We start from the raw sequence: 15,258 nt of genomic DNA, 5'->3' as shown, positions 1-15,258 counted from the left end.
CATTTATGACTATATGTTAGCAAATATCGCAAACTATTGCAATGAAAACAACATCGAGAAGAAATCCAACTCTGCTGCGTAGCTGTAGATAGGAACTTACGACAATTTCAAAAAAAATTTTATAAAGCAAGATAAAAGGAAATGTGTTAAAGAGAAGAATAAATATTTAATAAAAAAACGAAAAGCACAAAAGAGCGGAAAGGCAAACGAATAAAACGCAAAACATATTTTGTCATCGAACTATTTTCGGCGAAATTATCACAAACAGGATGTGGGTGTGTTGTTAAGAACCACTAGTCGCTCTCGAAAAATTTATTTGCACCGCGTTTCACAATTTGCTTCTCGCATTCAGTCATACTGACGGATACGCGTTTGTTTTATTAAAAGTTTTCTAAACGAATAGAATTGCAAGCAAATGTGGAGAGACGCTGTTCACGCACTCTCTCGTCCTGCAACAGTTAATTGCTTCTTTTTTTTCTTTGCTCTCTCACCCTCTCTCTTTCTCTCTCTCTCTCTCTCTCTCTCTCTCTCTCTCTCTATTTCCGTAATGCATATAATTTTAGTACATACTAAATATATATATCACATGTACATGCTTATATAAATATAAAGCCGCAGGTTTGTATGTATGTACGCGTACATATTACTTAAGTGAAGGAAAAAATGAAAATAGCACAACCCCGGTCGTGTTTTTCTCGCTCTCCCGTAGCTTAACAACCCTTAACGAACTGCAGTTAGCTAACTCTCAAGCTTTGTGCGGTTAATCCTATATCCACCACCAAAGTACGCAAGTATATGAAAATTATGATTCTGCCAGTTACTCAAAGATGACCAAAAAAAAAAAAGGTAAATAAATAAAAAAATTTAAAAAAAAAAACACCAAAAACATACTTTCTTAATGAAGGGGTGGACTAAAATAAATATCTCTCTCTCTCTCTCTCTCTCTCTCTCTATCTATCTCTGAAGTGATATTTTATGCTCAAGTTGTTCTAATCCAAAAATGTAGGTAAAAAGACTCCATTACTTCAAAAAGAAGTCTTCTTCTATTACTAGCATTAGCATTGCTTGACCATATATATTATAATTATTATTTAGAACATACTACAAGTGCACGAGAGGCGATTCAGACAATGATACGTTTGCAAAATTCTATATGCTTGTGTGTACGTGTTCACATTGGATGCATATATATGTGGGTATGTTTGCTCTACATAGACGTTAACATTCTGCCTTTATTAAGAGAGCTCTTTCTTTCTTTTGTATTCAGTTAACTCCGGCAGCAATTGTACATATTTGTGCAGCAATTTGTTCGGTTTGCTCCTTTTTCGGTTCCATTTACAGATTGCCGTCATTCTAACGGCATGTATGATGGCGGTAGCTAAACAATGTGCATTTCCTGCTGGATGATATAAAATGTACCATTGTATCTCAAACTTACACATACACATAAAAATCTAAAAATAAATTTCCATGTGTTAGAAAGAAAACAAATACAGTAAAATCCCCAAACACTAGCAGAGAAAAATGTTTATTTTGCTTTTAAAAAAAACTCGTCGTCGTCGGTTTTGTGCCTTGAACGTACACGCTGTCAGAGGAATTAGCCGATCACTCTTCGCTCGAATTAGGAACATAAACTTGTAGCAACTTTCGACTCTTTAATTATGGGAATATAGTTGGACGGGTGATCTGATAACGAACCGATTTCTAACAAATATTGTATTGTATTGTTTTCTTTCGAACAACCTTAATTCGGAACAAAACAAAACATGTATTCGCCTTGAATCACACATTCAACTTTTTATTGAAGTGTCGAGAAGTGGCCGATAAAACGATCGAATCCAATTTTCAACAGCGGCCATCCTTGGCCAAAGCGCGTGGTATACCAACCGTCATTAAAATATTTCAGAAATTGCAGCTTGTACGTTGAACACAAAAACATGCGGCGGCCATCAGGCAAACAGACGGACAGGCGGATAGACAAACTTAAATCGATTCAAAAACTAATTCTGTGTCAATCGGTATAAAAAAAAGGCGGGTCTATCTCAAACCATTCGATGTGTTATATACATAAGATAGCTTGCACCATAAGTGGTGTAAGATATAGGATTAAATCAAGAAAGACAACAAGATATTTATTTATGACTTGCCACGTCTATGCGGTCGATGGGTATGCAATGCAGCTGTCAGTCTGACGCGGAAAATATTTTTATAGTGATTTTCAGAATGACTTTGATTGCATCTAACTTATCGAAGAAGGCAATTTAGTGCTTGAACATCCAAGTATTTGAACTAAAAGGCTTGTGCTTTTCGATCGGTTCAGGGTCTACACTAAAGCATAGAATGCTTACTCTACATTCTCGAACAGTTTGTGAATGTATTGCATGCGCTTGTGACTTTCGACGAAAGACTGACTGTGTTTTAATCTGCGTATTGAGCTCTCTTTAAGCAAAGCCAGTTTGGCGCTATGTTGCATTGCTTTGTCAAACAAATATCTGAGTAGGACTCTGTTTTGTGATATATACGTAGATTCAATCGAATCCGTTCAAAAACAATTTCTGCTCTTTGCTCTTAGGAAATCGGGTTGGGATCCGTTCGTCTCTTTGCCTCCTTGCGAAAATATATCGCTTTTGTTAGACTTACAGGCATTTGGAAAACATAGATTTATTCCTGATGTTTGTGTTGTAATTAAGTTAATAAATCGATGACTGTGAATGTCCCCAATCGTTGCTCTAGGGATTTTATCTTTATAAAACTTAGTCAATGTAGGTATAATTACGAACTTTTCGATCAGTTTAGAGTGCTTTGGAGAAATCCAAGCGATTGCTATTACTTAACCTCAATATCGGATTTTTTTAATTCCTGTTAAATCAATGCACGTTAATATGCGCGATTTGCCCTTGTCGTACTTGAATTAACTTGTAATCTAAAGATCTTAACGTGATTCGAAAATGAACTCAATTTCCTTACTATTATCGGTTATCAAGCTTTTGCATGTTTGCAACGGCTTATGGGTTCCCCTACAACTGGGATCTGTACCGGCTGCGATTTTGTTCCGTGCCATATATATACATGTTGTTTCTTCTTTTTTCTCCCCTCTCTCTCCCCCCCTCTCTTAGTTACATGAATTCTATTACTTTTTATACTTTCATCATATTTTTTTTCTAGCGTAAGATATATTTCGAAGAGTCAACTAAACTCGACTATTAAATTATTTTAGCTGACTTTTATGTATAAATAAATAAAATAAATAAATATACCTGAAATTACAAATTAAGTCAAGTATAAAACGTTTAATAAGGAAATATTTACGGTTTACGCAGACAACCTATTCGTCATTTAATTTTCGCGCTGTGACGCGGAAAAATATTACAATTTTTATCTCATTTCGGATTCAAGGTTATTTTTCAGTGATACGTGTGTGAACGTTCCATGGGAAAATGTATTCCAGTTGATGAGTGAAAGCGAAATTGAAGTTTCACTTCAAGACGATTTCATTCGTCCAAGTCACTGTTCTCTTCCCGTGAACAAAGATCGGAATGGCGTAGGCCGTTAATATTTTCGGCATTTTTATCAGCCGGGTTTTAATTTTTTTTATTATATTTACAGTTGACAATTGTGTTCATATCTGCGAATGATATTGTAGTACAGAAGGCCATAAAACTCGAATCTATTGATAGGAATTGTAGGTTTTCTTTGGGAGGTACTAGTTTTTTAAATTTTCCTTAAGCAGATCCATCCAAGAGGATGAATTTACAGTTGAAGCATAGATGATCACGGCGTAGCGGATTGTAATTCTTCCAATTACCGGAAGAACTTCTAAGCTTACGTAACGTTTGTTTCATAATATTTCTAAACTTCAAAATTTTTTATCTCACATCGGATAAGAAAAAAATTTGGTTCAGGTTCCTTTTATAAGCTTAGTCGCGAAATCACTGAAATTTAATATACGTTGTACGCAAGGGCAACAATTTTGACTTTCATGCGAAATATTACATTCTACTTTTTAATGTGTGCTCAGCTCAGCTCAGACCTTACTGAACAAATGCGTGTACAGAAATGTCTTTATGGTATTATATTTGAATTGAAAGCGTCTGTGAATTTGTAGATAGATACGCATAAGTGATGAGTGTATATCAAAGGTAACGGCATTTATAAATTTATAAGACACATTCTTTAATGCTGGGTTAAACGAGCAAGGTATGAACTTAATAAAAGATACGAGCAAAAGCAAATACAAGTGCTTTGAATAAAAAATTACGAATACGTCGAGTAGTATGCTAAAGTGCGCGTATAAAATACAATACAAAACAATCAGCAAAGATGAGATCTTGTTTGTCCAGTCGTCCCTTTGCGGGCCAATGGGAATGAATGCCTATTTTTTCAAACTTAAATTCAAATAAATAAAATTAATAATTAATTTTTTTTTTTGTATATACAAAGTGAAATTACACGTGTCTATGCAAAAATTATGAATTCTATGAACAGTCTAGAGGAAAATTATAATAACTACAGCCACTTACCTGTTTCCTCGGCATTTTGAAAGCAAAAAGTATGTAACCGTTAAATCATTTATTTACCTCAATTTTGCACAGTAATAATAATGTGAGAGCATATATTGTATGTGAGTGATTTATATACGTGCCATTAAGGGAAGCAGGAAGTTTCGCAAACAGATATATGGTACAAACGGATCAGTAACGCGAACTTTGTCGCCTCTATTAATGCCTCAAATGTTTCCATTATTGCGCTTAACACAACTAAAGTTGAAATCAAAATTCAATGCATGACCAAACAGAAAAAATAAATTCGTTTTCGCTTAGCTAACGATAACGTGCGTTGAGCACAAAAATTAAACTTCAACTTTGTTCTTAAATATTCTGTTATCGAAATCGCTGGGTGAAAAATTGAAAATAAATTGAGTCGGTCAATTACCGAAAAGAAGAAGAACAAGAACAATGGCGCACATCAATATATTTCGAATAATAAATGACCATACAGATGGAAACGTTTGCATCTAACCTGCAAACAAACAATAACAAGAACTGAATGAACGAATGTACCGATGATGACATTCATTGCTTCACAAATGACACAAGCATGTCTTCTGCGAGATAAGATTAACTTGAAGCAGGCAATAAAAGAGAAAACAAAATAAGCGTGTAGTTATTGGCAAATTACGATGCAAGAGGCGTGTTTTGTATAATTCGAGCAACACACATGTAAACGTATATCTAGTGGGCAAGATTTTGCGCTGTGCTGTCTTGTGGTAAGTAACGTTGCGTCTCTCTCTCTCTCTCTCTCAACGTTTTTTTTTTTTTTTGTTTTTTATATTTAGCCTTAAAGCATTTATTAGCTTCATTATGCCGTATGTAACACTTATAATATTCTGATATATGCATTGCTTTCATCGTAAGCAAACATATTCGACACAAGTTTGAAATTGAAACTGATTAACCTACGAGAAGGTCTACTTTATATAAATTGTAGATATTGTCTCTAAACCTTGACAGATACTTATCAAGATCGGCTAAAAGCTCGCCCGAGTAAAATCGTAATTCTCCTAAATAATCACTTTCTTCCATTGTAACTCAAAATAATACGTATTTGTCCACAGAGCAAAAAAGAATTGTTGGGTTTGAAAAAAAACCCATAGCTTTATCCCCCTGGAGCCAATTTTAGAAACTAATGACTTCTATACGCAAAATGCATTTTACGATTTTACGTATTTATCCGACTCCTCTTGAACTTAAGTTCGTGCCACTAAATTGCTATTCTTGGGATAGCATAAGGATCACCTGCAATTCTTAAGAAGATTTACTTACAAAATGATTCTTTATGTTTTCACTACAAAGTGCAGTTGAAAGGAACACGGTTGCGAATAAAAAGGTTAACTAGCAAATGAAAATATGTAATTGCGAATGGAAAACGTAGTTTTAAAGTGAAAAAAGGTCGAAGGAAAAACTGTTTCTAAATAAAATGCAGCTCAAGCCCAAAATATTTGTCTTATTGTAAAGGCAATGAATTTGTCGTGAAAATCACTTTGCTTTACAAACGTCTATCTCGAACATATTTGGTGCGACTGCTTATTATTGAAAACTTTGAATAATAATAAATACTAACAAAGCAAAAGTAAATGAATTAATTCTTGAATAGACGATGTTTAGAAATATTTTATTTTTTGCCGACAAAATTATCCTTTGTTTCGAAATCAACCCGATTGACATATTGCAACCGACGGCGATGACAATGGCATTTAAACAAAAAGACCAAATTTTGTTTGCTTATGTTAATTGAAATTGTTATCAAATAATTTTTTTTATTTTATTTCAATGAATTTAGTGGAATTTACAAAAATTGAAATCTTTGTAAAATCACAGATTCATTGGAATGAACTAATGACTCTTTTGTATGCTTCCTCGGGTCTCAATGTCATAAACATTTCCATTAATAAGACATTTGCGATTTGTTCCGCTTAAAAACCATGATCGTGGTATTCTCAAATTTCAAGTGAGCCCCTGTTTTGGAAACATAGACCAAGTCTAATATGTAATTCAATCACAAAAAATATAATAATAACAATAATAATGTAGCGCATATGTCGATGTCGATGCAACGATACCTAAACTCTCGCTTTTGTCATTGTACATACTTACGTGAGCGAAGTCTACTAAAACATCACAGACTGACTATATATTGTCTGATGCTCTCGTTATGAAAATATACTTTCAATAAGTCGACCACACGTTTCTTGGACTTCTCAAAATCACATAGAATTAACGACGACGACGACGACTCTCTGCGTGCCAGCTACGATTTATACAAAGTATGTAAGCATTGCACACACATCTATGTATTTTTGAGAAACAAAAAGAAAAAATTGCTCTGGGGCACATGTTTGACATTTAATAGTCACCAAACGAAATGGCTAAACTTTTTTATTTACCCGACTGCCTATTTAAAGTCTACTAATTATCATGTAAAGCATACATACAAGAGCAAAAGAACAAGAGGGAAACATTCTCTATGTACACATAGTACACATAAAAAATTGAAAAAGTTTTTAAAAGTGAGGACGTTTTCTTTACGTCCGTCCACAACAAATAAACGCTAAACTAATTGCGCCATTTTGTTGCTTGTAAAAATAGCCACGAATAAGTTTAATACACATTCGAAAGTATTCGTCTCGTTTATGGCCGTGATGGTTGAGTTGACTTAATTTAAACTTTACTCGTTTGGTCCATGCACGACATACGATGCTTACATTTGAAAGTGAAAACAGTCATAGTTTCTGTTTCTAACTCATTTTTCATCGTCCACGCGATGAGTGCACAATCATTCTAGTAGACCAAGAAAAAAGATCGCGATATTCTTTGCAGAAATTTTAAACATAAGTTTATCACGTTTTATATAAACTTTATTAAATCAAATATGTTTTATTTTAATCGACAAACTCTTTCTGGTTTCGTGATAAATTCATTAAGCCGTCATTATAGAATTGTTGTGATTTTTAAGTCAAAAAGTGAACGATGCGGTTTTCACGAGACTCTTTTGAAATAAGTTTTACTTCATTGAGAAAGTTCGGCAGAACGTAAAACAAGTGATAGTCGGGCATGGCTGTACGGCAGTTGCGACAATCTTGCTTTGCCATGATGGAAGATGACGCTTTTCTTATTGATTCACTCCACACACTTTACCTGAATTGCGCACTTTACTCGGAACTAGTCGCTAAAAGTAGAAAATACGAATTAATTGTCTGGAATAGCTCATGATGCGTGATTCTCTCCTAATCCCAACGAATCTAAAATATTTCTTTACATGGCTTCAACTCCCGCTTTGCCAGCGTTTGCGTACCTTCGTTTTGATAAAGTGTCTCCTTACCAAAAGCGCCACGAATTTTTTCACAATCTTGAAAAGGTTTATAATAGTAGCACACTGGAAAATACTATATTTTTTAAATATCTATAGACTGCCATGTTTTACACATGTCATTGTAGAGGTTGATGCGGTTAGTGTTACGAAAATTACACAATTTCATCCATCCATCTATTGGAGGAAATGTTATGACTTTGCTTCGGTTCGGTCGATCCACTTTACAAGCATGCTGTAAGCCTTGATCAACGAAGAGGAACATTTGTTTTTTTCCAGAAAGTGAAACTTCCTTTCTTTTCTTATTTAATTTGGCGAAGAAAAAGATTCCAACGGATTAATACTCAAGCTCCATGAAACTTATCATTCATGTCGATTCGATATTGCTCCGACTTCAACAAACTCATCTTTATTTGTCAGATAAAAAACATAGTCCTCTCAAGCAGAATTATTTAGAAAACTTTGCCGCTACCGTTCAATTGAATTCTAACGCCTTTTAAAGAGTCCATTAAATTACAATATTCGAACCCGCAATTTTACAATTTTACTTTTGCCAATCATTACGGCCAAAAGCGGCGCATTAATTATGAATCCTTTAGTTAGGCTTTCAGCTCTTATTTGAAAAGCGTACCTCAAGAACCATTTTCTTGGAAGTTATGTAAGCCTTTTGTTATTCGAAATTAATTTTTAAAAAGTAATTGCAAAATGAGGGCAAATTTGACGGTTGTTTGTTTACAATAACACAATCAATACCAAAAGGATATAAACGTAAATAAAAACGAAACTATGTGATATAAATTGAAGTACTAAGTAATAGAAAAAACAAAAAAAATAAAAAATTGTAGCTAATGAGTTGTATTGGTTTTCGCACCGGAGTGAATACTCCACCACGTTATGCCGGATGGATTGACTTGAAATTCCAATAACAAGATGCAGGCAAATTTTGACTATAAATACATAATGGAAAGACGCAGGAAGAACTCATCATTTCAAGAAAGTGGTTTGCGAAGTGAGTTCGCGCGATATTAAGCACAAATGAGTAGTGATTTATCGTCAAGAAATGGAACTATACGTGAGTATATCTTTGGCCGTTTCCACAAATTCTTTTCAGTAATCATTGATACTTACAGGTCAATTGAAAAGAACAAGTTGAGGCAATGCTGTTTTTCATCACGTGCCGCCTAGGCATGACCACAAATTTCAACCGGCGCACTGCCCAAGGACGTGAATGGTTGAATAGCTTTTATGAGCAGCTATCCAAGGAGCTAAATTCAGTAGATTTATCGCATAAACACATAGCGGCACGATGAAAAGTAAATTGTCAGAAATTATGATAATATGTTGTTTGCATTTCTTTTATTCTTACCTCTTTTTCAGGTTTGGACGTTTTCAGTACGGACCACAAATGCAAAAGGAAAGAAAATTGAAGTTCGAGAAATTATCCCAACAAAGAACCGGAGGAAAGTCAAGGGAGCTTATGGTACTGATTGTGAACGAAAAGAGAATTGTCGACTTACAAATTATGCCTTATATAAATCGTGTTATATTTATTTTATTTATTTCTACATTACTACAGATATATGAAGAATATCATCAGTTTCTAAAATTCAAGGTAAAAGCCAACTCAACTTTCACAAAATATATCTTAAAACGGATATATTCCTCATATCTCACATCTATCCGTAAAGTTCCGAGTTTTTATCATTTGGTGATTCTTTGCGTTTTATCAATGATAGCAACAATCTGTGATGACGTGTGGAAAGATTGATGATACAGCCTTGATTACGAGCTTTGGTGAATTAAGAGCATTAATTAGATAATTGGAGCAAAAAGCAAAGAAACAATAAATTTACCTGTTTTCAAGTATTTAAATTTTTTTATTTCCATTCGCTTGCTTTGTAAGTAAACAATTTTGTTTGGAATTTACTTTATTTTCAATTTACAGCTGTTTTCTCTCTTAAATGCAACTCTAAGCAACCAATATTAACGCAAAACGTGAGCAATTTTGCTTATGCCAATTTTGAGATACCCTTTCTCGCACCTTTTGTGCATACGTATAGCTAAAAATGTCGAAAGTGAAAGTTAATTAACACTATACACCATAGATTATTAGTGTCGAGTCTACGGAAATCAGCGGACTTGAGACCTGTTTATGACTCCTGTGTTCATCGCTACAGCTCTCTCTCTCGCTCGCTCGCTCTCTCTATCGGTGTTCGCATGGCAACTTTATTCGGAAATTTTCAAAATCATACGAAGGTAAATAAAAACAAAATTAAGTAAAATTTTTAAAAAAATGAAATGAAGGGAAATAATTTTATATACTTCCATATTATCATTTCTTAGGAAAACATTGAACAGTGAATTTGAACTTTTAATTTCATATTTTTATATTTATACATTAACATATGAATTCAAAGAACGTATATTGTTTAAATCCGTATATTGTTTATTTCCTCGTTTACTCACCTCAATTGGGAGGTCTCTGACGAAACGTCGACAACGTCTTCAAAATAAGTTAAGGGAGCTGCAAAAGTTAAATCCTGAATCTGAGGATTTTGCACTTTTTTGTTTATGCCAAGGTTGTAAAAGGCCGCACAAACTTATGCGAATTTTCACATTCCACACTTATGCATGCTACCTGCTGTTGCATTGAAGATTCCAAAACAAAATCTAAGCTATTCATAAACATTTTATTTCTTACAATGGTCAAACAATGCTTTAAATATAGTTCCGATAAAATCACCTCTGTAAGTTCAATAGTTTAAAATAACAAACGCAGGTTTTTGAAAAGCTAAGTAAACGAGAATGTTTTAAGCGAATACGTGAAAGCTCTTTGTCTTGAACCATGTCAATAGATGTTTTAATATTTTTTCGATCAGACGTTTTTGTTGGGAATGTTGCTCGTTCTCACACTGTCCGAATACGTGCATAAATAACGGCTTTAAATACATATGTATTATCTGTACAGCAGATTCGGTTATTCACTTTGCCCACTTTACAAATTACTGCACTTCCTATCTTGATGGGAAAGACGACCTTCCTTTGGTCATCATGCCATGAGCAGTAACACCTTTTTTATTTACAGATACACAATAAAAGAAGGACTATAATATATTCCTTATAAGTTTCAAATATAAATATATTGCACAAGATTTTGATGCGGTTCTATTTCCTAAAATCCAAGAAGTCCTCTCTCTCTGTCAGCATATTCTTGTCACGGACAATTTGTTTATTCGCTATATCCATTATTTACGTATATATCCTCTTGTTCAAAAAATATAAAAACAATTGTGTCGCAAAAAATGCAATAATGCATTAATTTTATTTATTTATATTTTATAATTATAACTATGACAGATTTCATTAATGTGGACTCATCATCAAAGTAAAAAGTATACAAATGAGGTATAGTGTACCCATTATTTGAAAAACAATGATAATATATTTTCATGCATTTTCAACATTTGAACGTTAGTTTCCTTTATTCGATAACTTCGGGGCGGCAGGTGCGGACGCTGCCCAAAAACTTCCGATACTGGTACTTCCGGCTGAATGCTAACGCTGGGGTTCCTTGACTAGTGCAGCGTGACATATCTACATTCGGATTTGACAGAGATTTCTGATTGCGTCCTTTACTTACAATTTCTGTTCATATTGTCCAGTACTTGTTTTCTAAATCGATCTAGGCTTGTGTGCCAGTTCACCACTGCGTGCATCTAGCCCATGCATTCTTTTCTTCAACCTACACATCGCAATTTTTGAGCTATTTTGATGAAATTTGGTGTATTGAAGTGTTTTGGATTAGATCGAAACACTTTTCCGAAAAGTATCTTGAAGAACCTTTAACTGAAAGGAAATTGCAATTTTTATAATTCCTAAATTTATCGGATGGGTTAATGTTTTAAATTATCTCCCATACAAGCGTTGTGATGGAAACTGTATCCACATATGGTAAGAAATCTAATTTCCAATATTTCATGGTGAAAATTGGCCCATGACAATAATTTATTATCGAAATAAGCCTTGGCGAATTTAAAATACGTAAGTCTATATCTCGAATGCCATTTCACACAAAGTGTCTCAGAAAAAGTAATCACTTTGGCAAAAGTATTTTATTTTTGATATTCCATGATGGAAATTAGTTTATAGTAATGTTGGCAGAGTCTTTTTTCTAAGGCTCTACCATATATATATATATATACAGTTTATATATATATAGTTTTTTATGATGAAAACAGACGAAAGTAATAAAATATTTCACAAGTGATCCACCTGAGTGGCCGAGTAGGCAAGACTCTCGACTAGCAACTCAATGGGTTCAAATCTCAAGTGCGGTAGAGTTTTTAATAAAACCGAAAGCCTTAGATGCTACTGCTTTAAGACTTTAGTCTTCGAATTCATTCTCTGGCTAAGTTTATAGTAATAATAATAATAATAATTTCACAAGTAAATTAAGCTTGCTAAATTGGATCATGTGAGATGACGTTTTGAACACCCTCCAATACGGAGAGTTTCATGAAAAGTGAGCCTTTACGTGAAAATGATGTATAAAATTTGGCGTGTTGCTATGAAAATGAATGAACATCTCTGTATAGTGGGAAGTGTGGTATTGGGTTTTTAATTGTTTTTCCGTTGCAGCTGCTTGTTTAATTTCAGTCGTGTAATTTTTTAGAGTTTAGCGCAACCGTAAACAAAACGCATATGTTGATTGGAATATTGGAAATGGTTCGCATATGTTTTTGACAAAAGACACGTAATGCTTTTACGAATAATGTCAGAATTTGACTAAACTCAGCTAAGAGAATAATTACTCTCAAGGAATTAAATATTAAATATTTTTGCTATTATATATAAGTACGACAAAGGGAAGGAATAAATGGCAGACGTCGGCGTTTGGTATAATCAATTGCCAAGATTCACGCGATATTGGCTGACGGCCACAATTGCCGCGAGTTTATGTTCTAGGTTTGGCATTTTACCGTTTCATTATGTTTACTTATCAAGAAGACTAGTTCTTGGCGAATGGGAGCTTTGGCGGTGTCTGACGAGTTTAGTAGTGTATCCCTTGACATCAGGAACAGGCTTCCATTTCCTGATAAATTGTTATTTTATTGTGCAGTACAGTGGCCGCCTGGAAAAAGACCAATTCAATCGGAGCCCAGCTGATTATTTATATATGCAACTTGTGATAAGTGGAATGGCAATTGTCGGCGGCCTAATATTTAATGTCAGCTTCCTAATGGATATTCTCGTAGTTGCTGTAACCTACGTATGGTGTCATTTAAATAAAGATGTTATTGTTACCTTTTGGTTTGGTAGCCGTTTTAAAGCTATTTATTTGCCTTGGATATTAGCTGGCCTTGAATTAATCTTTCACGGGTAAGCTGAAGTAATATCGTACTAAAAGGGATTATTTATAATGCTTTCTTTTCATTTCAACAGATCGGTTGCTTCTCTTATAGGCATTTTTATAGGTCATTTGTACTACTTTCTCAAATTTCAATATCCGCAAGATTTGGACGGCGGCAATTTCCTTGAAACTCCAAGAATTCTGTAAAACCTTTAATCACCTCAACTTTTATAAAATTTTATATTTTTTTGATTATTTTTAGAAAACGTTTTGCGCCAGACGTCAGCGGTAATATGAGTGGTTTTGGAGTGCCGCCAGCAAACAGAAACAACCAGGCATCGCCTGGGGGATTTACTAGCAATTGGGGTCGTGGAAACATATTGGGTCGTTAATAATTCTTCATTTTAATTTATTTTCTCATTCATTATTTTTGTATTTTCTAAAATGTATATAACAAACAAAACCGTATTCAAAAGGCATTTTTTGAACAAACATTTATGTCTATCACGCGTATCATTTCTTACAAACTCGGTTTCTATATTTGCACAATTTCTATGAAAAATTCGCCATCATAAGTAAATTTGATAAACAAAATGAGATACCTTTTTGGTCGAAAATCCAGGGAAGAGATACTAATTTTATTGCTTCCCCAAAAAGTTTTTAGTAGATAGTTACATTTAAGTGAAAAGAAATATCTGAACGTTATCATATGTCCAAATATATACCGTAACTTGTTGACGGAAATACACTGAGATAGAAAATTACATGATCACATTAATTATTTCCTCGCAAATATTATGTGATTATACCTTATCGGATATCTCTATTAATTTTTTGTGCTCTTCATCGACCTGCTCCCATGTAACGTTTAAATATAAATGTTTAATTGGGGAGAGAGGATAGCCTCCTATTGTTAGCTTAGAGAAATTGGAAAATATTTGATCTTTGTCAAAACGATTTAATGCTGACATCGCAGCTTGGGCCAGCATGGGAGGTAAGGAGGCTGAGAAGCGATAGGCGTCTGTAGCAGTCCTACGTTCTTAGTATTATAAAACAAAAAAAAGGAGTATGCTTTTGGAAGCACCCACTGATTTTAAAATGAACGTCAAAGTGTTAAACATATCGAGAATTCGTAGGAGCACCATCAGCCTCGCTCTCAGATAGTCTATATAAAATAAATGCGTGAATGTAACGTAGGGATACAAGGTTCTTTTCTGCGCCGTTTTCAAAGTCTCCTTACAATGGTTAAGACATTTCCGTTTTGAAGCTTTGCAGGCGATTAAACCATGTGCGTAATTAAATATCTTTATATTTTATTTCTTTACACTCCAGAGACGTGTTGATAGCAAGCATTGAATTCGCGCCTTGAATCGTAAATTTCCTCTCGGTTTCGCAACACCTAAAATGTAGAAAGATCGACGTTACGTTCGGTCCAAAAAGAATAAAAAAACTTATTAGAATAATAAAAAACGTGTCTTTAGCACTATTTCGAAATTTTTGTTATATTTCAAAAACATTTCCCTTTTTAACTTATATAAAAACCCAACAATCTCCGCGAAATTCGAAGTTCAAATACAGTCAAACAAATGTCGATCATGTCCGTAGGTTGTTGCGGTAGTGTGATCTGTTTCTTTCGCGCCTCTTGTGCAAACATGCTATTACGGCTGAAATTGACACCTTTCTTAACTAATATAATATGCTAACACCACCGTAGCCGTCATTTCGGCATTTGGTGGCTGAAGCATAATTCGAAACTGTAACTTCGAAACAATTTTCATCCTTCAGAAAAACTTCGGTTAAGATGGAGAAATCAAGCTTATTTGAGTTCAAGTGAAAATCCAATTCTTTAATGTGACTCTGAGGGATCATCGAGCGAATACTTTCTCTAATCGCAGACACTAACCTTTCAAGTTCTGAGGAACGCATTAGTTGTTTGAAATTACTGGATGCCGAAGTCTTGTTACAGACGGCTTGGGGGTGAATTGAGAGAAGGTTCGGTGGATGAACTGAGAGGAGATTTGGAAAGAACCGATTTCCTTTTG

At 34.3% G+C, this 15,258-nt stretch overlaps 1 protein-coding gene across 1 annotated transcript; it reads left to right on the top strand.

Annotated features, from left to right (window-relative positions):
- Positions 1 to 12,624: 12,624 nt before the first annotated feature.
- On the top strand, positions 12,625 to 13,704 carry LOC119635378 (derlin-1). Its single transcript, XM_038030178.1, has 3 exons — positions 12,625 to 13,245; positions 13,309 to 13,419; positions 13,479 to 13,704. The coding sequence occupies exons 1-3, from the start codon at positions 12,743 to 12,745 to the stop codon at positions 13,606 to 13,608; spliced, it is 744 nt and encodes a 247-aa protein (XP_037886106.1). The 5' UTR covers positions 12,625 to 12,742; the 3' UTR covers positions 13,609 to 13,704.
- The last annotated feature ends 1,554 nt before the right edge of the window (positions 13,705 to 15,258 follow it).

Source organism: Glossina fuscipes, unplaced genomic scaffold (genome assembly GCF_014805625.2).
Source record: "Glossina fuscipes isolate IAEA_lab_2018 unplaced genomic scaffold, Yale_Gfus_2 26, whole genome shotgun sequence".
Taxonomy (NCBI): domain Eukaryota; kingdom Metazoa; phylum Arthropoda; class Insecta; order Diptera; family Glossinidae; genus Glossina; species Glossina fuscipes.
The sequence above is the reverse complement of the archived record's forward strand: the minus strand, read 5'-3'. Positions and strand labels throughout refer to the sequence as shown.

Excerpts from the sequence above, each read along its gene's own strand:
- LOC119635378 (XM_038030178.1), top strand. The coding sequence starts at position 12,743 with ATGGCAGACGTCGGCGTTTGGTATAATCAATTGCCAAGATTCACGCGA. Across the intron at positions 13,246-13,308 it reads CTTGAATTAATCTTTCACGG|ATCGGTTGCTTCTCTTATAG; the intron begins GTAAGCTGAAGT and ends TCATTTCAACAG. Across the intron at positions 13,420-13,478 it reads CTTGAAACTCCAAGAATTCT|AAAACGTTTTGCGCCAGACG; the intron begins GTAAAACCTTTA and ends GATTATTTTTAG.